Raw genomic sequence first — 22852 nt, 5'->3', positions numbered from 1 at the left:
GAGAATTTGTGCCGGTGCCAGACAGGGCATGGGGTTCAAATGTGGCCTGGACAAGTCACTGACCTCTGGCCTTCCCTGTTAAGCATGGACTCTCTGGAATACTTCTGGGTCAAACCAGCAGTGGTCACAACTGTTGAGGAAGACAAGGAACGCTGCAGATTATTAGGTCAGTGTGGAAATGTTGGATTTTGGCCTGAGTTCTGTTTGGAGGCTGGAGGCAGGGGCAGCTGCATGCTGGGGCAGGTAGGCAACCGGAGGGGCCGGTGCCACTTCAGCACTGAGGACTGGACAGCGCCCTCAGGACAGTCTGGCAAAGCCAAAGGAGTGATGGATAGTCACTCAAGCCCAACCCCAGCATGGCTCACCGAGGCTGACAGTGAAACCCTTTTAGAGGGGCCTGAGGTCCAGGAACCTCGGCTCCAGGGACTTGGGGCCTGGAGCCCACGCTCATGGGGTAGGGACCAGGGCTCCAGGAGAGTTGCAGACTCTTCCTAGATATCACATAAACAACCTTTTGTAGCACTTCAGATCACAAACCTTTCTACAGTCTCCTCTCTGCCTTAAATAGCTCAGGAAAGTAGGCCTGAACATCCATTCTAATAGATGTAGGGTAGACAATTGTCCAAGTCACACAGCCAGAAAGGGGTTGGAGCTAAGACTTGAATGACTGCTTTGGTTGTAGCAGATTCATCCCCACAGACTGTGACAGTGGTTCGGGGCCTTTATAATAGTGAGATCCTGAGGGCTGATGGACCAACACAAAGGGGAGGCTCTTGGGGGTGAGGGTGACTTATGGCCCTAAGAGGGCACCCCACACGTGTGGGCTGGGAACCCTGGTTAGGCTGGACAATGCTCAGGGCTTTGAGGAGGAGCAGGGCTCCCAATAAAATGTGACTTTGTCTATTCCTAAAGCCTGAGGTGGCATTCAAGGCCCATCACAGTTCACCTCTCTGGACCAGGATCCCCACCTTTGGGCCAAAGGTAACTCATCTGTTCCCTGGCTAATCAATCCCACCCAGGGATTCTCCCTCCTGCCTTCACTCTAAGCCTTAAGGTCCCAGAGACCGTGCCTGCTAATCCCTGGGTGTCCCCAGCCCAGCGTCTGGGCAGTGCGAGGCTCACAGTTGGAGCTCAATAAACATCTATCAGCGGCCAAGCCTCATCTTCCTTTCCTGTGCGAAAGATGGCTGGGAAGGGCACATGTGTGTCATGTGATTTAACGGCCAGTGTGTGGACTTCTCATTTGCTAAAAAAAGCAAATGAGGTGTGCGGGGAGAACCCAATGCCCGTGCAAGACTGAGAAAGTCCAAGCCAGAAGGTAAAGGACATTTAATCCCACGTATTCTTTTTACATACATACAGAGCAACAGAGCTGGAGAGTGACAGTGACTTGCTGCAAGTCACAGGGCCGCGTAGGGACAGGGACAGGGCTACATAACAAGTTCTTCGACGCCGTGACCTAATCAGAGAGAACCTCTGATGGGGGTACTGGTTGCGCATCGAGTGCATCGACTTTCTACTTCTCAGGCCTGAAACAATCCATTGTTTCAGCTGGATCAATCCATTGCTTTTGACTGCCAATAAGTGCTGCGCGCTGATTGGTCCTGGTTAAGGAAACGGAAGAAAAGGCGTGCACGTGGGACCTGCGGCGAGAGGTCTGAGCGCTGGGGAGGGAGCGCGTCCCGGGAGAGACCATGGCGTCGCTCAATTGCAGCACCGCTGTCTGCGTTATCTGTTTGGAGAAACCCAAATACCGCTGCCCCGCCTGCCGCGTGCCCTAGTGAGTACCGGGGGTTGTGGGGAGCGGACGGGTGGCGGGGTGGCGAGAGGGTCCGCCCGGCCTTCGGTGTTGACGCGGCCTGTGGCTTTGTTTTTACAGCTGCTCGTTGACCTGCTTCCGGGAGCACAAAGGTAAGGCCCCCTCCTCGTGCACGGCAGCCCCCACGTCCCTCCGCCGTCCCCTGTTCCCTCCCGCCTTGCAACGCCTGATCCTGTGGGAGCTCCCCCTCCCGGGCGCGGTGGGGGCGGATACCTCTACCTGCGAATGTCTCTCCACATTTTGGACAATCAAAACCCTTTCTTCTGCCCTGCTTTTCCTTCTACGTACCATTCTCTCTCTCTCTCTTTTTTTTTTTTGCATGTGCTGCGTGGTATGTGGGATCCTAGTTCCCTGACTAGGGAAGGAACCCCTGCCCACTGCATTGGAAGCGCAAAGTCTTAACCACTGAACCGCAAGGGAAGTCTCCTAACCTCTTTTTCTTCTTTAAAAATAGTCGACCACTTTTGCTGCAGAAGTCTCCCTTAGCTGTTCCTTCCTCTTAGTGTTCTGACGCAGCTCCGCATCATTTGCTGCGCTGGCTGAGGTTAACGACATTTTCTTTCTTTCTTTCTTTTTTTTTTTTTTAAAGAAAGTGAGTTTTCTTTTATTTATTTATTTATTTATGGCTGTGTTGGGTCTTCGTTTCTGTGCGAGGGCTCTCTCTAGTTGTGGCAAGCGGGGGCCACTCTTCATCGCGGTGCGCGGGCCTCTTCACTATCGCGGCCTCTCTTGTTGCGGAGCACAGGCTCCAGACGCGCAGGCTCAGCAATTGTGGCTCACGGGCCTAGTCGCTCCGTGGCATGTGGGATCTTCCCTGACCAGGGCTCGAACCCGTGTACCCTGCATTGGCAGGCAGATTCTCAACCACTGCGCCACCAGGGAAGCCCCGTTTTCTTTCTTTTAAATAATATCTTGATAGAAACGTGGAGGTAGACCAGTTTACAATAAGGAGCAAGGTCTTTGTCAAGTCTACATTTTTTAAGTCTCTTCAATCCGCGCCTCTTCTTAGTCCTTAGGGACTTTCCCACGACCTCTCTCTCAGTGACTGTTCGGTTAAAGTTCCTCATTGGTGGTTTGCCTCTAGTTTCATCCCCTCCAGTCTCTAATTTACAGCTGTGTGTTTCAAGCACCACCCTCTCCGCCTCCCCCCCCCCGCCCCCCCCGCTTTTTTTTCTTAACCCTAATGTCTCTGGAGCATTTTCAAAAGAAACCTTTCAGCTCAAGATAGGAAAGAAGTAGAAATGCTTTGCTGAAACAGGGTTGGGGAGCTGGGTGTGGAACGCTTCCCTCTGGTCCTGCAGCCCTGTGAGGCCTTACCAAGACCCCCTAGGGCAATCTGGAGCTCTTAACTATGAGACCTGGCAGCTGCCTGGGTAGTTTTTCTGAAATGCAGATTTGAGTAATTCACTCCCTTGGTGAACACTCCAAGTCTCTCTGGCCGTAGTTTTTTTGTTTTTTTTTGTTTTTTAAAGTGAAGTATAGTTGATTTACAGTGTTTCAGGTGTACAGCAAAGTGATTCAGTGATATATATATATATATATGTATATATATATATTCCTTTTTCATTTTTTTCCATTATAAGTTATTACAAGATAATGAATATAGTTCCTTATGCTATACAGTAGATCTGTATTGTTTATTTTATATATGTGTTTCTGTTAATCCCAAATTCCTAATTTATTCCTCCCCCACCCCTTCCCCTTTAGTAACCATAAATTTGTTTTCTATGTCAGTCTGTTTCTGTTTTGTAAATAAATTCACTTGTATCATTTTTTTTAGATTCCACATATAAGAGGTTTCATGATATTTGTCTTTCTCTGACCTACTTCACTCAGTACGATAATCTCTCGGTCCATCCATGTTGCTGCAAATGGCATTATTTCATTCTTTTTTTATTGGCTGAGTAGTATTCCATTGTGTATATATACCTCATATTCTTTATCCATTCATCTGTCTGTGGATATTTAGGTCGCTTCCATGTCTTGGCTATTGTAAATAGTGCTGCTATGAACATTGGGGTGTATGTATCTTTTTGAATTAAGAGTTTTCTCTGGATATATGTCCAGGAGTGGGATTACTGGATCATATGGCAACTCTATTTTTAGTGTTTTAAGGAACCTCCATACTGTTCACCATAGTGGTTGTGCCAGTTTACATTCCCACCAGCAATGGTAGGAGGGTTCCCTTTTCTCCACACCATCTCCAGCATTTATTATTTGTAGACTTTTTTTTTTTTTTTGGCTTACTGAATTATTTATTACAAGGCAAACACCACCCAGATGAAGAAAATAGAACTTTGCCATCCACTCCGGGAACCCCTCCACATGACCTGTCCCGATCCAGTGCCCTCGCTTCCTATAACTAACCACTCTCCTGGGACTTCCCTGGCGGTCCAGTAGTTAAGACTTCGCCTTCCAATGCAGGGGGTGCAGGTTCAATCCCTGGTCGGGGAGCTACGATCCCACATGCCTAGGGGCCAAAAAACCAAAACATAAAACAGAAGCAATATTGTAACATATTCAATAAAGACTTCAAAAAACGGTTCACATCAGAAAAATAAAATCTTTAAAAAAAAAAAAAGTAACCACTGTCCTGACTTTTATAGTAATCACTTCTGTGCTTTTTAAATTTTATTATGTAAATACGTGTCCTGAAAGCATATCATTTAGTTTTGCCCATTAAAAAAAAGGTGATATTTCTTTCTTTTTTTGTTGTTGTTTTTGGGCCATGCTGCTCAGCTTGCAGGATCTCAGTTCCCTGAGATCCAGGGATCGGGATTGAACCCTGGCCCCAGCAGTGAAAGTGCCGAGTCCTAACCACTGGACCACCAGGGAATTCCCCAAAAATGTGATATTTCTTCTTTTTTTTTAAAAAAATTTATTTATTTAATTTATTTATTTTTGGCTGCATTGGGTCTTCGTTGCTGCGCGTGAGCTTTCTCTAGGTGCGGAGAGTGTGGGCTACTCTTAGTTGCAGTGCGCGGGCTTCTCATTTGCGGTGGCTTCTCTTGTTGTGGAGCACGGGCTCTAGGCACGCGGGCTCAGTAGTTGTGGCACACTGGCTGTAGAGCGCAGGCTTAGTAGTTGTGGAGCACAGGCTTAGTTGCTCCGTGGCATGTGGGATCCTCCTGGACCACGGCTTGAACCCATGTCCCGTACATTGGCAGGCAGATTCTTAACCACTGCACCACCAGGGAAGCCCCTGATACTTCTTTTAAGTCTCTTTTAATCTGTAAATTCCTCCTCCATCCTTTTTTTTTTGTTCTTTTTTCTTAACAATTTCTCTGTTGAAGAATTCAAGCCATTTGACTTGTACAGTTCCCCACAGTCTGGGCTTTGCTGATTGCAAGCTCATGGTGCAGTTAGGCATACTCCTCAGTCCTCTATTTCTTACAAATTGACAGATCAGAGACTGGATCAGAGCTCAGGGTCAGTCTCTCCGGCAAAACTACAGGTGGTCTTAGGCATGACTATAGAAGGTGCATAATGTCTGGTGGTCTTTATCTTTTTTTTTTAATTGAAGTATAGTTGACTTACAATGTGTTAACTTCTGCTGTACAGCAAAGTGATTCAGTTATACACATATATATGTATATATAAAATTCTTTTTTCTTTATATTCTTTTCCATTATGGTTTATCACAGGATATTGAATATAATTCTCTGTGCTATGCAGTAGGACCTTGTTGTTTATCCGTTCTATATATAAAAGCTTACATCTGCTAACCCCAACCTCCCACTCCATCCCTCCCCCAACCCGCTCCTCCTTGGCAACCGCAAGTCTGTTCTCTGTGTCCGTGAGTCTGTTTCTGTTTTGCAGATAGGTTCATTTGTGCCATATTTTAGATTCCACATATAAGTGGTATCATATGGTATTTGTCTTTCTGACTTACTTCACTTAGTATGATAATCTCTGGTTGCATCCATGTTGCTGCAAATGGCATAATTTCATTCTTTTTAATGGCTGAGTAGTATTCCGTTGTGTATATATACCACATCTTCTTTATTCATTCATCTGTCGATGGACATTTAGGTTGTTTCCATGTCTTGGCTATTGTGAATAGTGCTGCTGTGAACATAGGGGTGCGTGTATCTTTTTGAATTATAGTTTTCTCTGGATATATGCCCAGGAGTGGGATTGCTGGATCATATGGTAATTCTATTTTTAGTTTTCTGAGGAACCTCCATAGTGTTTTCCATAGTGACTGCACCAACTTACATTCCTACCAACAGTGTAGAAGGATTCCCTTTTCTCCACACCCTCTACAGCATTTGTTATTTGTAGACTTTTTGATGATAGCCATTCTGACCAGTGAGAGGTGATACTTTGTTGTGGTTTTGACTTGCATTTCTCTAATAATTATCGATGTTGAGCATCTTCTCGTGTGCCTGTTGCCCATCTGTATGTCTTCTTTGGAGCACTGTCTGTTTAGGTCTTCTGGCAGTGGTTCTTAACCTGGGTATTGCTCTCCCTAGAGACACGTGGTCACAGTGTTTTTGTTCTCACAGTAGCGGAGGCGATGGTGGTACTTCTGGTAACTGGTGTTGACTCACAGAAACAGCCTGGGGTGTGTGAGGTTATCCCACACCATTAAAGATCTCTCCAACCTGAGTACAGTAGCGCCCTCTCTGAGAGACACTGGTCTGGGGAAGACAGACAGACCAGTGTGTGGCATTCTTTTGCTCGGCTTCCTCCTCTTGTGCCCCGGCCACGTGCCCGGCCTGCCCCGCCCATCAGCTGCCAGTTGCTCATCACCATCTCCTTGCATCTGCCTACTCTTTCAAGAGTCCGGTCCAGCCATGGACCTTTCCCTCTGCCCCCCATGCTCTTTCCACCTGGCAGCACCTTCCCCTCTCATCTCCCCGCCCTCTCAGCTGACTTGGATCAGACTCTCCTTATCTTGTCCATATCTCTGTCATCTGTGCGACTAAACCCCTCCGAGGGCGTGATGGCTTTCATCTGTGTGTTCCCAGCGGCATGTGGTACATGCAAATTTGGTTTCGGAAACTGCTGAGAACACAGTTTGATGCTGATTGAAGTCAGTGTGCTACTGAATCGTGGTGAAAGCCCTGTGCGATTCGGCCAGGCTGGGAGGTTGGAGACAGGCCCTAGGGGGTGCACGAGGCTTGCTTCCTCAGCCCTTCTGCCAGGCTCACTACGTCCCTTACCCCGTACATATTGCTTCCCCCTAGAGGCTGGCTTGTTGGTGGCGTGTGCGGCCTTGTCACTCAAGTGGAGGCGATGTGCACCTGAGATTTGTGTCTTTTTCAGAGCAGTGCAACCCTGAAACTCGTCCCGTCGAGAAAGAAATAAGATCGCATCTTACTGCAAAAACTAAAAAGCCTGTGGAAAACACAGGTGGGTTGATTGACTCCAAACAAACAAACCGAGAGAAGGGTTTCAAATAGAATATGCTGAAAGGAGAGAGGAGAGGAGACTGGGCTGGAGCCCTGAGCACTGGGGCTGGGGGCACACGTCATCATGGGTGATGTTACAGAGCAGCCTGACGGTTCAAGAGAAGAAAGGTGGGCGCAGGAGGCAGAGGAGGAGAAAGGCCATCGCCATGGTTTGGGGGTGAGTGGTGGACACTGCTGGCGGGAGCCTCCTCCAGTCACGGCTTTGGGTCCCCCTCCCTGGGCCTGGCTGGGGCTGTAGGTTCACCTGAGCTGGGCCTAAGCGGGGTGCTGCCTTTGGTCTCGCTGCCGCTGGGGCCCTCACAGCTCACAGCAGGAGTGGGCTGTCATCCTCTCCATCCATCTAGCCTTTCTTTGATGTCTCCTGGGGGCGATGCACCATGCCAGGCTCTGGAAGCAGCCCCTCCCAGCGCCACCAAAGAGGTATTGAACATTCACAGCCAGGGGATGGCCCATTTCTGCCCTTTGAGAAACTGTTGTTGGGTTCAGAAATTTCTGCCCATGCTGAAAACACAGGGGAATCATGTCAGTGGGTTTTTACAGAGCACCTCATCTTTTGGCCATGACAGGGCTGGAGCCGCCATGGTGAGGGGAGATGGGGTGGCAAGAACTGGAAAATAAGGCCCTAAAGCCCACAGACCACAGGGAAACACAGTAAGCGTGTGAACACTAGGATGCATTTGTTAGTCACCAGTTCTTCGCTTTCCTAAAAGGAGTGTTGGTTTAGTCACAAATTCCAGATAAGAGGTTACTTTTCTCTCTACCCACTTGTATATCTGTTCCTGTCACGTGTGTGCACATATATTTTTTATCCATTGGAGGAGTTATTAAAACCTGGCACCTAGGTTTCCTTTTCAGTCATAAGCAGTTGATTGTGTTATATTTCTCAGATGATGATGATGACTCTGTAGCTGATTTTCTCAGTAGTGATGAGGAAGAGGACAGAGTTTCTTTGCAGAATTTAAAGAATTTAGGTAAGTCTGTGCTGTGCTTGTTTACTTCTTTGTCAACCATTGAGATACACTGGATTGTACAGAATGATTTTTAAAAATAAATTTATTCATTTATTTATTTTTGGTTGCATTGGGTCTTCGTTGCTGCGCGCAGGCTTTCTCTAGTTGTGGCGAGCGGGCTTCTCATTGCGGTGGCTTCTCTTGTTGCTGAGCACGGGCTCTAGGCGCGCGGGCTTCAGCAGTTGTGGCTCGCGGGCTCAGTAGTTGTGGCTCCCAGGTTCTAGAGCGCAGGCTCAGTAGTTATGGCGCATGGGCTTAGTTGCGCCGCAGCATGTGGGATCTTCCCAGACAAGGGCTCAAACCCCTATCCCCTGCATTATCAGGTGGATTCTTAACCACTGTGCCACCAGGGAAGTCCAGAATGTGATTTTGTAAAGCTATTAAACGCTTTTAGTATGGCAGGCAGAGAGCCCTTCCTCCAGCCACGTGATTCTGTAGGCACACAGGGCTTCTACACCTCCCAGCCTGCCTATAAGGCCTTCCTCTGGCCTGGAATCCTACTGACTTTGTGGGTTGGCAAAAATTCTGCTGCTCTTTTTTTTTAAAATAAATTTATTTATTTATTTTTGGCTGCATTGGGTCTTCATTGCTGTGCACGGGCTTTCTCTAGTTGCGGCGAGCAGGGGCTACTCTTTGTTGCAGTGCGTGGGCTTCCCTTGTCGGGAGCATGGGCTCTAGGCGTGCGGGCTTCAGTAGTTGCAGCATGCGGGCTCAGTAGTTGTGGCTCACGGGCTCTAGAGCACAGGCTCAGTATTTGTGGTGCACGAGCTTTGTTGCTCTGTGGCCTGTGGGATCTTCCCGGACCAGGGCTCGAACCCGTGTACCCTGCATTGGCAGGCGGATTCTCTACCACTGCACCACCAGGGAAGCCCAATTCTACTCCTCTTTCAAGGCTTGGTTCAAATTTCCTTTCCTCAGCTAAACTTTTCCTGACCTTTTGTCTTACTCTCAGAATTAGGTACATTTTCAGCTTCCCATGGTGCCCTGTAATAGACCACCCCCCACGTTTTGTAGTAGTTTGTCTCTCTCACACCAATCAGGGGCCTCCGTTTATTCCCGTTCCCAGTGCTTGCTTTACAGTCCAGTCATTCATGCAGACTGGGTCATCCCAGGATTTGATTTTTCAGAGGGACGCGGTGTTAATAATGCCCAGCATTTTTGTAGGACTGCCATTTCTGTTATGTGTATAATTAACTGGCCAGTGTAATTCCTAAAAGTGGTGTTATTTTCATTTTCCCCATTTCACAGAGGTGGTGCTTTGTACCCAGTCCCATGGGAGTGATTAGTTAGACTGAGGTAGGAGCTGAGCTGGGTATAGGTGTGAATGATTTTGTAAACTGTAAAGCACCATCCACGTTAGTGTCAGTTCACTGCTATTCATCCTGCTTTATGCTGGATCAAGCGCAGACTTAAACATCATTCAGAGATTTGGTGTAACTGTCCTTGTCGCTGAGAACCTTAATGCTTATAGAGAGAAAACATGCCAACATGCTGCTATTCTTTGTATTTGTGCTGGTAAAATAATGCCATTTCAGCCAAGAAAAATTAAGTTAAAATATTTACAGAGATATAAAGAATAAGAATCTAATAGCGTTTAACTTGGAAATCATCTGATACGCTGATCTCACCTTATGTGAAGTGCTGGGTTAATTTGTGGGTTTAAAGGGTAAGGGGATGCCACATCCTTGGTATTTATTACATTTGAAACATTTGGCTTTCAGCTATCTCTGCCTATTCCCACTTGAACTCAGCTTGGCTCTCTTTCCCTGTTCATTTTTAAGGGGAGTCTGCAGCGCTGAGAAGCTTACTGCTCAGTCCACACCTTAGACAGTTGATGGTCAACCTCGATCAGGCAGACGACAAGGCAAAGCTCATGCGAGCCTGCATGCAGGAGCCTTTGTTTTTGGAGTTTGCTGACTGCTGTTTAAGGATCGTGGAACCATCCCCGAACGAGGATTCTTAAGGTGGATTATTGTGCTGCCTGCTGCTCCCAGGAGGCCAGCTCGCGTGGGGCCCTAAGCAGGGGCGGCGCTTTCCAGGACGTTGAGCGGCTGACGTCGGGTAGGTCCTGCACATCCTTACGTCCATTGCCGCAGGCTGGGGCGCAGGTGGACGGAGGTACTCCAGGTGGCAAAACCCTTTATGGAGAGAGAACTTGACATTCAGATGGTTGCTTTTAAATGTTTTATTTTCGGTACAATTAAGACATAAATGATATGGCTTTCACACCCATTTGAGTTAAAACTTGCTCAGTGTTTCAAAATAAAATTAAAGTGTGGTGGTTCTGTGGTGCATTGCATTGCTCAAATTCTTGATTTATAATCTAGTTGCTTGAAATTACATTAAACAACAAATATTTAAATAGTAAGGCTTTGTTCCTTTTAAAGGAACTAAAGTCAAAATTTCTGCCAGCCAAAATTTTAGAGCTCATTTCAAGCTGACTTTGCCTGTGTGGTTGGAGGAGTGGGGTGCCTGCTGTCCAGCACCACCGAGTGGGGTCTGTGAAGGCCCTGAAGTTTCTTAATCCAGGTTTGGTAGCTACCAGCCCTCACACCCATCAGGGCTGGAGGCGTAGATCGGTGTCCCGGGCCACTGGTGCAGCTGCCGCCCCGGCCTGGCCTGCAGACTGGAGCCCTGGCTCCCCGACGTGTGCTCCGAGTCGCTGTGGGAGTTGTTTGGCAGCTGTGTGTTGATTAGATGTCTTTGGCAAGGCAGCTGGCAGGAAAAGGCCTTGGAGAAACAAAGGCACCAGGGAGGGCCCGGCCAGGTGAGGATGGAACGTGAGGAGAGATCACACGTGGCCCAGCCTGTGTCTTTCCAGCAGGATCTGATTAAAGCCAGTAACAGTGTCGGGCGAAGGTTCAGGGCAGATGTCAGCATAGCGCAGTGGAGACTTTCTGCAGTGAAACTTTATCGAACCCTGGGAAAAGAGATGCAGCTTAACCCCAGCTCCCAGGAGTGCCAGGGCCAAAGGTACCTCACGGGGTGAACGCTAGAAATGCAGGGAGGCGGGGACATGTAAGTAAGTACCCAAGTGAGAGTCACAGCAGTAGCAGGATTGAGTTAGTCAATGTTGTTTTCTCCTTATTCTAAAACAGTGGCAAAGTCCAAAACGGTATTAAAATATAAAATTTCACATCCATTCAATGCAAGACAGATGAGGAAACACTAGGAGGGAGCTTCCCCCCTACTAGGAGTATGGCCTGTCACATTCTTATGCCTGCTTAAAGCTGGAAGATCAAAGAACTGCACTTCTGTTTACACTCTGGCTGGCCTGTGTGTTGTCATGGAGATTTTATCTAGATTATGTCCTATAGGAATTCCTCTGGCAGGAAATTCAGTGTTTCCTTCCTTCTGCCTTGTCAGTGTCACCTAATCCTTGTAAAAGGTCGATATTAGCCCTTTTCTGTGCTGGCTGGCTCTTTCCCTGGCTGCTCATAATATAAATTCTTGCAGCACTGACTCACGTGCTTGTCATTTCCTCGGCTGGAATAGGGTAAACCAAAGACTACAACTTGGGGAGAACATGGTGCCGAATCCAGCGCCATTGGAGGGAAGAAAGCTGCTGTCATCACGACCACAATTTTTTGGAAGTTGGGCTAATTTAAAGGCGATTCAGAGGAGACGCTAGAACACTTAGAAGCAGCTTTTAAAAAGTGAAAGGGCTCTGGAAAACTCGTAACGATGCAAACAATCCAACCTGCAGCCGCTTGGGACGTGCAGGCGTCTGGTTTCCTCAGCAGGGTCACGAGGCTCTGCTCGCAGCCCCAGTCCTGCTCCTGCTGTGACCCCTGGGCTCTGCCCCCTGCCCTCCACGGTGGGGCGTGAGGGATCTGGAGGCATCCTGGCAGGACGGCCAGCCCGTCACACGGCTCACCTGAGGCAGCGCTCGGATGGACGTGACTCCAGCTTGTTCTTGTGCTGTCTGGACAGTGTAGCTGCTGAGGCTGCCCACGGGGAGTGGGAGGCAGGCGAAGACCACCAGCCTCCTCCGGAAGCCGCGAGCACCCACAGCGGCGTTGGCAAGGACCAGTCCCAGGGGCCAGAAGCGGGTTACTGCCCCCAGGAGCCTGGTCTGTGCCTGGGGCAGTGGAAAGGAGCTCGGGGAACAGGTGACTTGAGACGAGTGTTGTTCTTCCACACCATCCAGTTCTTTAGAAGCGAGGAAGGCCATTCTGATCTTAAAAAGAGAACACCACTTTATAGCTTTCTCTTAATGCAGAACAGAAACCAAGTGTCTGTCTAATAATTCAGCTTAACAAGGTGAACCGAAGGGCACCGGGTTTGATGTGGCACAACTTTATACCCAAGGCAGCTGTGCTGAGGCCTTACATGCGCTGCTTTAAAAACAATAACAGCCTGTGGGGGTGTGCTCAGAGCAGGGGGTCTGAAGAAGTGGCTCGTCTGTTTACAACACACCCGACAGGAATCAGGGTTCATTGTGACAAGGGGCACAAAACTTGTGGCCTTCCTGTGAACATATACCCAACACGTGTCCCCCGTTCACCTCCACGTGGCCGCTGGGCAGGACCAGTGGGACGGGGCTCAGTACTGGAAGGAAAGCTACAGTATTTAGTGGGGTTGTTTGCCACCTGGAGCCTGTCCGGTCCACGTGTGGCTGGGCCATGAGTGGTGTTACAGGCATAAAGGCTTTGAACCCCTCTCTTCAAGGAAAAAAGAAAAATAGATTCCGTCTATATGCCATTCTGGAAAAGGCAAAACAATGGAGACAATAAAAAGATCAGTGGTTGCCAGGAGTTTGGGGGGGGAGGGGAGATGAATACATAGAATACAGAAGTTTTTATGAGCGGTGAAAATACTTTGTATGACATTATAATGATTTTACGTCGTCATACTTTTGTCCAAACCTATAGAACATGCAACACTACTCACTTCATAAAGCGAACCCTAAGATGAACTAGGGACTTTGGTGATTATGTGTCAGTGCAGTTCAGCCTTAGTTAAAAAAAAAAGTCTTAAAAAGAATTAACACTCAGGGTAGACGTTATTGGCAAAACCTTTGTTTCACTTTTATATATGTATACACATTATATATGTGTGTGTTTGTTGGACTGTGATGTAAAATGTGATTTTTAGAATAAAAAAGTTTGCAGGTTACTGTAGTTATACTGGCAAATAAAAGCAAATTAATCTAAAAAGAAAATAATAGCCTTATTGAGATCTAATTGAAATACCATAAGATTCATGCTTTTAAAGTGTACAGTTCCATGGTTTTTAGCATATTCCCAAAGTTGTTTGTGCCACTCCACCGTGTCATAGCCGTCCTGCAGTGTAGGCGGTGTCGTGTCCACTTCATTCATGAGGACACGAGGCCGCCCGCTTTGCAGTGGCGGGGCCAGCACTCCAGCCTGGGTCCATCATGGCCCACCCTGACTTCTCGGGTCAGTACTCACTCTCCACTCCTGCCACGCACGTTTGATGACCGTGGCAGCTGCGTGCAGCCTCTGGATGTGCTTCCGAGTCAACCAGGAACGAACAGCTGAGGGGTTTGTCCAGAAACAGGAAATAAGAGTAAATGTTCGTCAGAGCTCTCGGTAACCAGGCTGCAGCACCACCAGAGCAGCTGTCAGATATTTGGGTTTCTCGTATTTTTGTTTTTCAAAATGAGGCTGCTGTGTCATGGTTCATACATTGCTTCCTTAATCAGATCTTCTCAGTTTTTACCTTCTCCTTAATTAAACTCAGCACGCCCGGGAGTGCAGGTAATGATAAGAGTTGTCATAAAGGGAAAAAAAGGTGGCATAAACAGCTGTCTAGGACTGGGAAAGGGGAATTAAAGGCAACTTTGGAGCCTCTACCACCTACAAAGCACCCTTAGTTGTGGTGTGGCCTGGTCTGCACTGAACTGGAGATGCTCTGGGTGAACTGGACAGGGAATTCGAATCCCAGCGCACCACAGGGACATGCAGTTAACCTCTTGAGGCTGGGACACAGTCAGCTTTGGTCTGTGGGGACTCTAGCAGCAGCATTTCGAAAGAAACAGGTATCCTGTGGGCTGGATCGTGCGCAGCTGCAGACAGTGGCCGCATCTAGGCCCACCTGCTGGCCAGGAGCAAGGATTGCCAGCCCAGGGCCCCACCTCTCCTACCTGCCTGGAGGAGCACGGCGGCCCGCCGCTGCCTCTCCTGCTTGCGGCCCCGGTGTCGCCTCCAGCCACCCTGAATGCAGCGGGCACACTGCTCCAGCACCTGGGCACGCCCGCGTTCCAGAAGCTCCAGCTGGGAGAAGGGGCATGCACTGAGGTCCTCAGCCTCTCCTCCCCCTGCCCTCAGGAGGGCCCAGACCCTGTCCTGCTAAGGACAGCACATGGCTGGCCACTCCTCATCCCAAACCAGCTTACCGTGGAGTCCGTCATGAACACCTTGGTCCTGCCACAGTGCACTGGGGCCGGCGTGGCCTCAGCTGGTGCCCGAGCCAGGGCTGGCAGAGTGTGGAGGATGTCCTGGAGGAGGGCTTGCAGCGTGGCCTGCTCGGAGTGTGGAGACCATTCTGGGGGACGGAGACAGAGGTCCCATCAGTGCTTCATCGTCTGCACTCTTCTGTGGCCTTAAGAAACTGGTCTGGTCTCCCTAACGTTCCACAGGATTCTTTCCTGCTGTTCTTGCCTCTAACCATTTCTACCTCCTTCCTTTTGGGAGGAGGCCAGGGGTGGCCTCCCAGTGTTCCTCAGGTCCCTGACTGTTCTGAGGAATCTCGAAATCCCACTTGAGGCTGTGCCCTGGACTGGCCTGCAGCCTCCATTCCCGTGGGTCCCTTTGGGCAGAGTGGCAGAGGGCACCGGGTGCCTTGACTCCCACATGGACTCCCAGGGTGCTTAGCCGGCATCTGTTTCTACGGCCCCAAACATGCTGAGGGCCAAACAGAGCAGCCGGGCCACCCCCTCTGCCCCTGAGCCCTCCCGCCACTGATGGGAAAAGGGGGAACAAACCCCAGTCCATGGAGGCCCACCGGTCCCCCTGCCTGCCCTCCCACACCTGGCAGGGCCGGCTCCTGTAGAAGGAGGATTTACCTGAGGGCTCTGACCACCTTTAGCTGCCCAGTGCCTCTCTGGAGGCTGCCAAAGGAAACGCCGCAGACGAGAAACAGCAGCAAGATCAGCCAGAGGCCAGGGGGCTTTGGGCAAGAGACAGAACAGGAGAGCACACCATGGAGAGAGGGGGAGAGAGGGTGGGGAGAAAGGATGAAAGGAAAGTGACAAAATCGTGCCCAAGAGAGGGCAATACACAGCAGTACTGTGCCTGGGCTCTGCCGGGCCCCTGGGTGTGGGGTGGTGGTGGGTGTGTGTGTGTGTGTGTTTTTCCTGTCCTCGGCCTCTTCTCCGTGTGTGTGTGTGTGTTTCCTGTCCTCGGCCTCTTCTGTGTGTGGGTGTGTGTGTCCTGTCCTTGGCCTCTTCTCCCTCCGTGTGGGTGTGTGTGTGTGGGTGTGTGTGTGTGTGTCCTGTCCTCGGCCTCTTCTCCCTCCGTGTGTGTGTGTCCTGTCCTTGGCCTCTTCTCCCTCCGTGTGGGTGTGTGGGTGTGTGTGTGCGTGTCCTGTCCTCGGCCTCTTCTCCCTCCGTGTGTGTGTGTGTGTGTGTGTGTGTGTGTCCTGTCCTTGGCCTCTTCTCCCTCCGTGTGTGTGTCTGTGTGTTGTGTGTGTGTCCGTCCTGTCCTTGGCCTCTTCTCCCTGTGTGTGTGTGTGTCCTGTCCTTGGCCTCTTCTCCCTCCCTGTGTGTGTGTGTGTGTGTGTGTGTGTGTGTGTCCTGTCCTTGGCCTCTTCTCCCTCCCTGTGTGTGTGTGTGTCCTGTCCTTGGCCTCTTATCCCTCCCTGTGTTTGTGTGTCCTGACCTTGGCCTCTTCTCCCTCCGTGTGGGTGTGTGTGTGGGTGTGTCCTGTCCTTGGCCTCTTCTCCCTCCGTGTGGGTGTGTGTGTGTGTGTGTCCTGTCCTTGGCCTCTTCTCCCTCCCTGTGTGTGTGTGTGTGTCCTGTCCTTGGCCTCTTCTCCCTCCCTGTGTGTATGTGTGTGTGTGTGTGTGTGTCCTGTCCTTGGCCTCTTCTCCCTCCGTGTGTGTGTGTGTGTGTGTGTGTGTGTGTGTGTGTGTGTGTGTCCGTCCTGTCCTTGGCCTCTTCTCCCTCCACCTGTGCCCAGGCCTTCTCACCGACTCCCACAGCCTCAGTGACGCCACATGCAACAACCCCAGCAGACCAGGCCTTTCCGCTGAGGTGGGAGCTGGCCAGTACCTTGCGGATGTCTCCACTGGCTGGGCAGGGCTCGGCAGCCTCCCCAGACCTCTCTTCCCCACCGGCCGGGCGTGGCTAATTCTCTCCTCTCCTCTCCTTGTACATCGAATCACATGCTTGCCAAGTCTGGCCAATTTCTTCCCAACATTTCCCGGCTGTGCCCACATCTCTAGCTTCCTCCCCTCTGGCCAACCACGGGGCCCCCCACGGTGGCCTCCAGAAAGCATGAGGCTGACGCCACTCGCTTCCTGCCCCGAAGTGCCTCCCATCTGCCTGGAGGAGAAGGTCCAGCTTCTGCGAGTGGGCCTGCCTGTCCCCCAGCCTCACCGCCTACTGTTCTCTGTCCTTACGAGCCAACAACACTGAACAGCCGGGAGCTCCTCGCACACACAGTGCTGTCCCCTGCCTGTGGAATGCCCCTCACCTGGCTAATCCCATCTAGCCTCAGACACCACCTCCTTCAGGAAGCCTTCCCGATTCATACCCCTCCTAGCACCATCCACAGCATCCTGTTCCTAACTCTGTGTCGCCACATTCCCCGTTGTTTAATTGTCTTCTTTTAGTCTGTTTCCCCGCACTGAGCCAAGAGCCACGAGGGCAGGGCTGTGTTTTATTCATCTCTGAAGCCCCAGCCCCTCACCCTGAGATGGCCCAGGTAGGTGCTCGGGAAACTGGGTGAACAAGTGACTGGCAAATGGGCGCCCTCACCTGAGCGCCCTTCATCTAGAGGTGGGCCATGGGGGCTGGGGGCTACGCCAGGACAGAGCCTTCTCAGTAACTCATACCGCTCCAGGAAGTTCCGGTGAGAGACCCTGGAAGCCAAAGCAGGCGGAAGGAGAGATGAAGTGACTTTGGCCGTGAGCCAGGAGTCACTGTTTAATCTGCTCAGCCACCAGCGAGGTGCTGCCCTGACTGTGCCCACTAAGCGGATGACGTTACTAGGGCCCCTTGGCGGGAAGCCAGTGGAGACCACTTTATGCTGGGCCTCCTGCTCCTGCAGCCTTGGTCCTACCCAGACAGAGCCTTGCTCTTTTAGGAGGGGATTTGCAGCCTGCCTCCTCCCAAAGGGGCTCGCCAGCCTCTCCCCAGACACCTGGGTCGTTCCTGCCGTGCACAGGGGCTCAGCACGTCTCCCCTCTGACGCCACGGCCTCCTCCACTGCCTCCCGGGGTCTCGGCTCCCCGTCACGGCAGCGCTTCTCTACACAGCGGTACTTCCTCCTCCTGAGTCTGGCTTCTGCCCCCAAAACTGCACCAGCGTGGCCACCAACTCCAGGGGTCAGTGCTCTGACCAGCCTCTAGGCAGCAGGTGCCCAGCTGACCCCTCTCCCTTGTAGAGCTCGCTCGCTCTCAGCCTCCAGGACACCCACGGTCCTGGCTTCCTCCTTCACCCCGACCCCCTCCAAGTTGTTGCTGGTTTCTCATCATCCACCCTCTCTAAACGTGAGCGTTCCTCAGGGAATGGCCTCAGACCTCCCTCTCCCCCTGTGATCTCCTTCTTGCTCATGGTGTTACGAGTCACTGAGGACAGACCCTCACGTGCCCCTCCATTTCAAACCGGACTCTCCCCTCCCCTCTCCCCCAGACCATCCTGTGTCCCGATTCATCCACTTGCCTCAGATGGAAGCCTGGAAGTCGCTTCTGCAGCCTGGAAGTCGACAGCTCCCCTGCCCCGTACCCCACGGTCTACCCATTCACGGTCCCACTTCTACGGCAAGCCACACTCCACTTTTACCCACTTCTCTCCATGTGTCACTGGGCCACCATCCCACCCGTCATACCTGTAACGGCCGCCCGCTCATCCCCTCCCTCCTCTCCTGACCCCGGGGCAGCCTCCGCACAGCAGCCACGGAACAGGAGCGAGCGCGCAGCACACCCTGCTTACAACGCCCAGCGGCTCCCACGGCTCTCAGGAAGACCGCGGCCTTCACGTGGCCTGGAGCCTCCCCCCTTGCCCCTGTCTGCTGTGTGTGCTCCGGTCACCTTAGCATCTCTCAGGTCCTAACCTGGGAGCTTTGGGGTTGCTGTTCCCTGGGTCTCGAATACTCTCCCCTCCTCCACGTCTTCCCAGGCTGGCCCCTTGGCTTTGCTTCCCTAGGCCTGAGCTGCTCAGAGGGCCCCTCCCTGAGCAGCCCTGACCCCTTCCCCGTTAGTCCACCTAACGGCACTTTTTGTTCCTTTCCACAGCAATGTACACCCCAGGAGGGCAAGACTCACCTTTCTTATTCACTGATACACACCAGACACGGTGCCTCCACAAAACGGGCCACAGAAAGTGAGCGCAGCCCTAGAGCTCCAGGCCGACTTCTGTGGACCTGCCTCTTTCTCTTCATCTCCACATCCTGCTCTGGGCTGGTCAGGCTCTCGTCTGACCTGCGCCCTGAGCTCCACCCTGGCATTGGCCCTGCCCCCTGCACTGGACGGACCGGCCCACTCACCGGATGGGGAAGCCGGCGGCACTGATGTGGATGGTCTCCACGAGGCCACAGGCCTCCAGCTGGCTCAGGACCTGCAGGGGTGGGGAGACAGGGCTGCAGCATGGGGCCAGCAGGCCCCAAATGCCACCCTTCCCGTGGCCCTGCTGGTGTGGATCTGCAGGCTCTCCTGATGGGCAGACAGTCTTTGGGGCAGTGAGAAATCAAGGGGCCTTGAGAAAATCTCCCTGTTAGAAAGGGTCCTGGGGGCCCCAGGTCCCCTTACCTGAAGCCTGGCTTCTGGTACAACTGAGGCCAATGCTAGTCCTGGCTGTCTCACCGCTCCCGTCTTTGCCTCACAATGCAGCCCAATCCAATTCCTCTTTTTTATTTATTTTATATTCTGCAGTCGATAGAGTGAGTCACAGCTAAGAAGCAGGGGAGGTTATACTGTGAAGATGCTTCCGGGACCCAACCAAGGTCTTTACCACAGAGCAGTGGTCCTATGAATCCTAAGGTCATATCTGCCAGTCGACTGTGGGACACTCTCCAGCACTGTCCAGCTCTCATACCTCTTCCACATCCCTCCAAAGGGCAAAGGGCAGCTGCTGGCCACAGAGTGCTTTTGTGCAAATTTTAGAAACTATCCTTCCATCAGAAACAGTGCACTGTGTCTGGTCTGTAAGGTGACACAGACTTTCAGCTAATCACAAAAGACACCCATTCCTCTGGGCAGCCTCAGTCTCTTGTCAGGGCACATGGCTTGGTGAACAGAGAGCAAGATGCACTGTAGCCCCTACTTGCCTCCTGTGGTTGGGCCACCGTGCATTACACAGACCACACAACTGTACATGACCGTCCTGCCAGAGCTGGGGAGATAAGCCCTCCCTAATGTCACTCCATTTGGAGCAGACATCCTGCCCTTTACCCCTCCAGGGTCTTGGCCGAATGGGACCCTCCACAAAGCAGCTCTGGCCCAGTGTGAATTACCTCCTCCTGGTGGAACATCTGCGCCCGGCCCTGGCTGTTGGGCTTGATGCAGCGAATGTAGTGGGGTGTGGTGCTATGCAGGACCTGCAGAAGCTGCTCCAGGGAGGCCTGCAGAGGGGAGAGGCCGTGGGTCAGGCTGCTGGGGGGGCACCAGCTGGGCCCTGGCTAGTGACACGTCCAAGCAGCCCTCCCAGCCCCGAGACCTGGATCCTCACACACCCTGAATGACTCCTGGCGGCTCTCACTGGGTGTGCCCAAAGCACACGCCACTCCTCACCTCCGCCTCCAGGGACCCTTCTTGACCTGTGACCCTCCCCACCTGGTTGGTCTCCCTGCATCTGGTCTCAGCCGCGCCCCCCCCCACCCAGAGCAACCTTTCCAGAAAAGAAGCATCTCAGAACCCCCTGCCATTTGTTCAGGCGACAGTTGTTCGGGCGACTAAGCCCGTCCTATGTGCTGGAAGCCTTGCCAGGGCTACGACATGGCCGTCTGCCGTCGTCTCACAGCTCAGGGCCTAACGGGCCTTGCAGACGTGGGATGGGCTCTCTCAGTGGTGTCTGAGGCTGGGCAGGAAAGGGCTAACCAAACCTGGGCTCCCCTGGTTGCCTCCTCTGGGAGGTGATGAGAAGGCTGCGGTTGGAAGGAGGACAAGGAATAAACTAAGAGAAGTGGCATGAAGGGCGGGAGTGAGGGTGGAGCTGAGGGGCGGTGGAGCAGAACGTGCAAGGGCTGAGAGACGGCAGGAGGGGACAAGTCTGCACTGGCCGAGGACAGAGTTTGAGCAGGAAGCTAGGGAACTGGGAGTGGGCCAGTCACAGAGGTTCAGGTAACTACTGCTCTTCCATGATCACCCTATCAGTAGTGGGCGAAAGGCCGCACTGCCACCCATGAGCCCCTAGGCTTCCTGTCACGTCAACTACACACACAGTCCCTCTGTCAGTTTCCGGTCTCTGTCTTCCGTGGACCAGGACCACGGCTCCCTGACTCCTCAGTGCTCCCAGCACACAGCACTGATCCCGGGAGGTGCTTGGTAAGCACTGGAGATTGATGAGTGAACCAAGCACATCCCATCAGCACCACCAGACCCACCTTGAACTTGGACACCACGGTCAACACAGGGGCCCTGCTCTGGCCAGAGGGCTCCTCCTGGGACTTCTCTTCAGGGTCAGCAGGAAACAGCACCTTGAGCAGGGGGTCCTGGGATTGCTGCAGGAGCCTGGTCAGCTCAGGGGGGATGGGGTCCTATGGGGAAAGGACAAGGACAACGGTGAGAGCAGGCGTGGTGCTGCCCACGGGCTGCCAGCCCTGCTCACCCAGGCCCCAGAAGAAGGGCAGTGCCTGAGCCCAGGAGACTCAGAGCTGGTCTACTGGGTGCCTAGAAACCAAGAAATGCAGTCATTTCTGGGCAGGTCGTGCCTGAGGAGCACAGACCTCAGACAGGTGGGCCCAAGAGGCGACCCTGGATTCGGGAGGATGTTCAGGAGGGAAGGGTGCACGATAGAAGCTTCCACACACACGCAGCAATGACTCGGCATCTCATTTCACGCAGGGGCCCACAGGCCACGGCCCAGCCCTCACCTTGTTCTTCTCCACCAGGCCTGCGGTGTGGTACCGCACAGACCCCGCATAATGCACCACGATGAAGCTGGGCTCCCGGCTGAGCTTGTTGTGGCCCAGGCAGGGGCTGCCTGCCAGGGAACTCTCAATGCGTGTCTGGAGCTGGGCTGCACTGCTTGGCCGATTAAGGCGGCATTCCTGTGTGGGCCGGGATGGGACAGGCGGTCAGCCACAAAGTGAGAGGGGCTCACAACCCTCAGAGTCCCCACCCCGTGGACCCATGGGAGCATCATAGTGACCCTGAAAAGGAGGGGTTATAGGGCTAGCACACCCATTATGCACATGGAGAGAAAGAGGGACACAGAGGGCACAGGATGGTCTTCAAGGTCCCAGAGAAGCCCAAAGCCCCACTCGGGTGTTCTGCACACGAGCTGACCCCCCCACCTCGTTTATGAGGGAGCAGATGCTGATGGGGCTCCCCTCGATGAGATCCAAACAGGTCTGGTTGTCCTGGTAGCTGACAGTCGACCACTCCAGGCCCTCAGCTGTGTACTCCTCCTGGGGGCAGAGGCGGGAGTGGGGTGGCAGAAGGCAACTGCGGTCTGCGGTCCAGGTGGCCATCCCACGCTGGCCTCAGCACCACAGCCCGTTCCAGAGCAGTGTCAAAGAAGGAACCGAAGACGTCTGGTCAGATCCAGGGATGGGGCTGGGGGCCAGGGAGAAAGAGAGGACGCAGGACCACCCTACCCCTCACCTGCTGGGCCCTGAGGTAGTGAGCCACGAAGTGCTGCTGCAGCTTCTCGTTGGCGTAGTTGATGCACAACTGTTCCAGACTGTTGGTGGGGAAGGACTCAAACCCGTACACATCCAGCAGGCCTGGCAGGAAGGGGAGATCCCGTGGGGCCAGTGCAGGAGGCGGCGGGGCCCGCGGGACGACAGGAGCCCAGGGTAAAGCCTCATGCTTGGCAGCCCGGAGCTGAGGCGGAGCGAGCACGATACCCAGCGGTGAGCAGAGCACCTCCCACCCCAGCGTGGTTCCCAGGGCAGCCTCCTGTCCCCTCAGAGCTCAGAGCAGGAAGAGGCCGAACGAGGTGTCAGGGGACCAGGTCCCGGGGAACGCTGTGTGTCCAACCCGGTTTGGACGGCCTGAGTCTCACGCGCTCAGTTGGTGCCTAGAATTCCACCATTCTGTGAGCAAACTTCACCGACGCTTCTGAGCTTCACTTCCTCCCCTAGCAGGTTCCCATGATGTTACCATGTCCCCCATGTCCCTTCTAATCTAGCTCCTTCACCACCCCCACTACTCTCCTGAGACCGGAGCTGGGTCTCCGGGGAGAGAAGGGGCCCCTCGTGGCCCGGCCGCCAGCTGAGCCTGCCTGGAGAGCTAGGGACGGTCAGATGCGGGCACCG

General features: G+C 52.7%; 2 protein-coding genes and 1 non-coding gene across 11 annotated transcripts in view; 2 read left to right on the top strand and 1 right to left on the bottom strand.

The window, feature by feature from the left end:
- ZNHIT3 (zinc finger HIT-type containing 3) overlaps positions 1-10531 on the top strand; it is a 43321-nt gene extending 32790 nt beyond the window's left edge. For 3 of the 4 annotated variants that reach the window (XM_057535899.1, XM_057535897.1, XM_057535898.1), the window contains exons 3-7: positions 1552-1780; positions 1880-1911; positions 7091-7177; positions 8124-8207; positions 10028-10531. In XM_057535899.1, coding sequence (XP_057391882.1) covers positions 1695-1780; positions 1880-1911; positions 7091-7177; positions 8124-8207; positions 10028-10209 — 471 coding nt within the window. In that variant the 5' untranslated portion in view covers positions 1552-1694 and the 3' untranslated portion in view covers positions 10210-10531. The remainder of the gene's footprint in view (positions 1-1551; positions 1781-1879; positions 1912-7090; positions 7178-8123; positions 8208-10027) is intronic. The other variant, XM_057535900.1, reaches the window with a different exon arrangement.
- A 96-nt stretch (positions 10532-10627) lies between these two features.
- MYO19 (myosin XIX) overlaps positions 10628-22852 on the bottom strand; it is a 35772-nt gene continuing 23547 nt past the window's right edge. For 5 of the 6 annotated variants that reach the window (XM_057535883.1, XM_057535884.1, XM_057535881.1 and 2 more), the window contains 12 exons: positions 22197-22318; positions 21887-22000; positions 21464-21640; positions 20975-21127; positions 19886-19993; positions 18920-18990; positions 17191-17294; positions 14608-14756; positions 14356-14485; positions 13661-13746; positions 12124-12426; positions 10628-11166 (listed from right to left, as the gene is read on the bottom strand). In XM_057535883.1, coding sequence (XP_057391866.1) covers positions 11038-11166; positions 12124-12426; positions 13661-13746; positions 14356-14485; positions 14608-14756; positions 17191-17294; positions 18920-18990; positions 19886-19993; positions 20975-21127; positions 21464-21640; positions 21887-22000; positions 22197-22318 — 1646 coding nt within the window. In that variant the 3' untranslated portion in view covers positions 10628-11037. Of the gene's footprint in view, positions 11167-12123; positions 12427-13660; positions 13747-14355; positions 14486-14607; positions 14757-15276; positions 15381-17190; positions 17295-18919; positions 18991-19885; positions 19994-20974; positions 21128-21463; positions 21641-21886; positions 22001-22196; positions 22319-22852 lie in introns of those variants that run through there. The other variant, XM_057535885.1, reaches the window with a different exon arrangement.
- LOC114238867 (small nucleolar RNA SNORA11) lies at positions 12611-12740 on the top strand. The gene has a single exon (XR_003624126.1). It is a non-coding gene; the product is annotated as a small nucleolar RNA SNORA11 (small nucleolar RNA).

This window comes from Balaenoptera acutorostrata, chromosome 20 (assembly GCF_949987535.1).
Source record: "Balaenoptera acutorostrata chromosome 20, mBalAcu1.1, whole genome shotgun sequence".
Classification (NCBI taxonomy): domain Eukaryota; kingdom Metazoa; phylum Chordata; class Mammalia; order Artiodactyla; family Balaenopteridae; genus Balaenoptera; species Balaenoptera acutorostrata.
The sequence above is the reverse complement of the archived record's forward strand: the minus strand, read 5'-3'. Positions and strand labels throughout refer to the sequence as shown.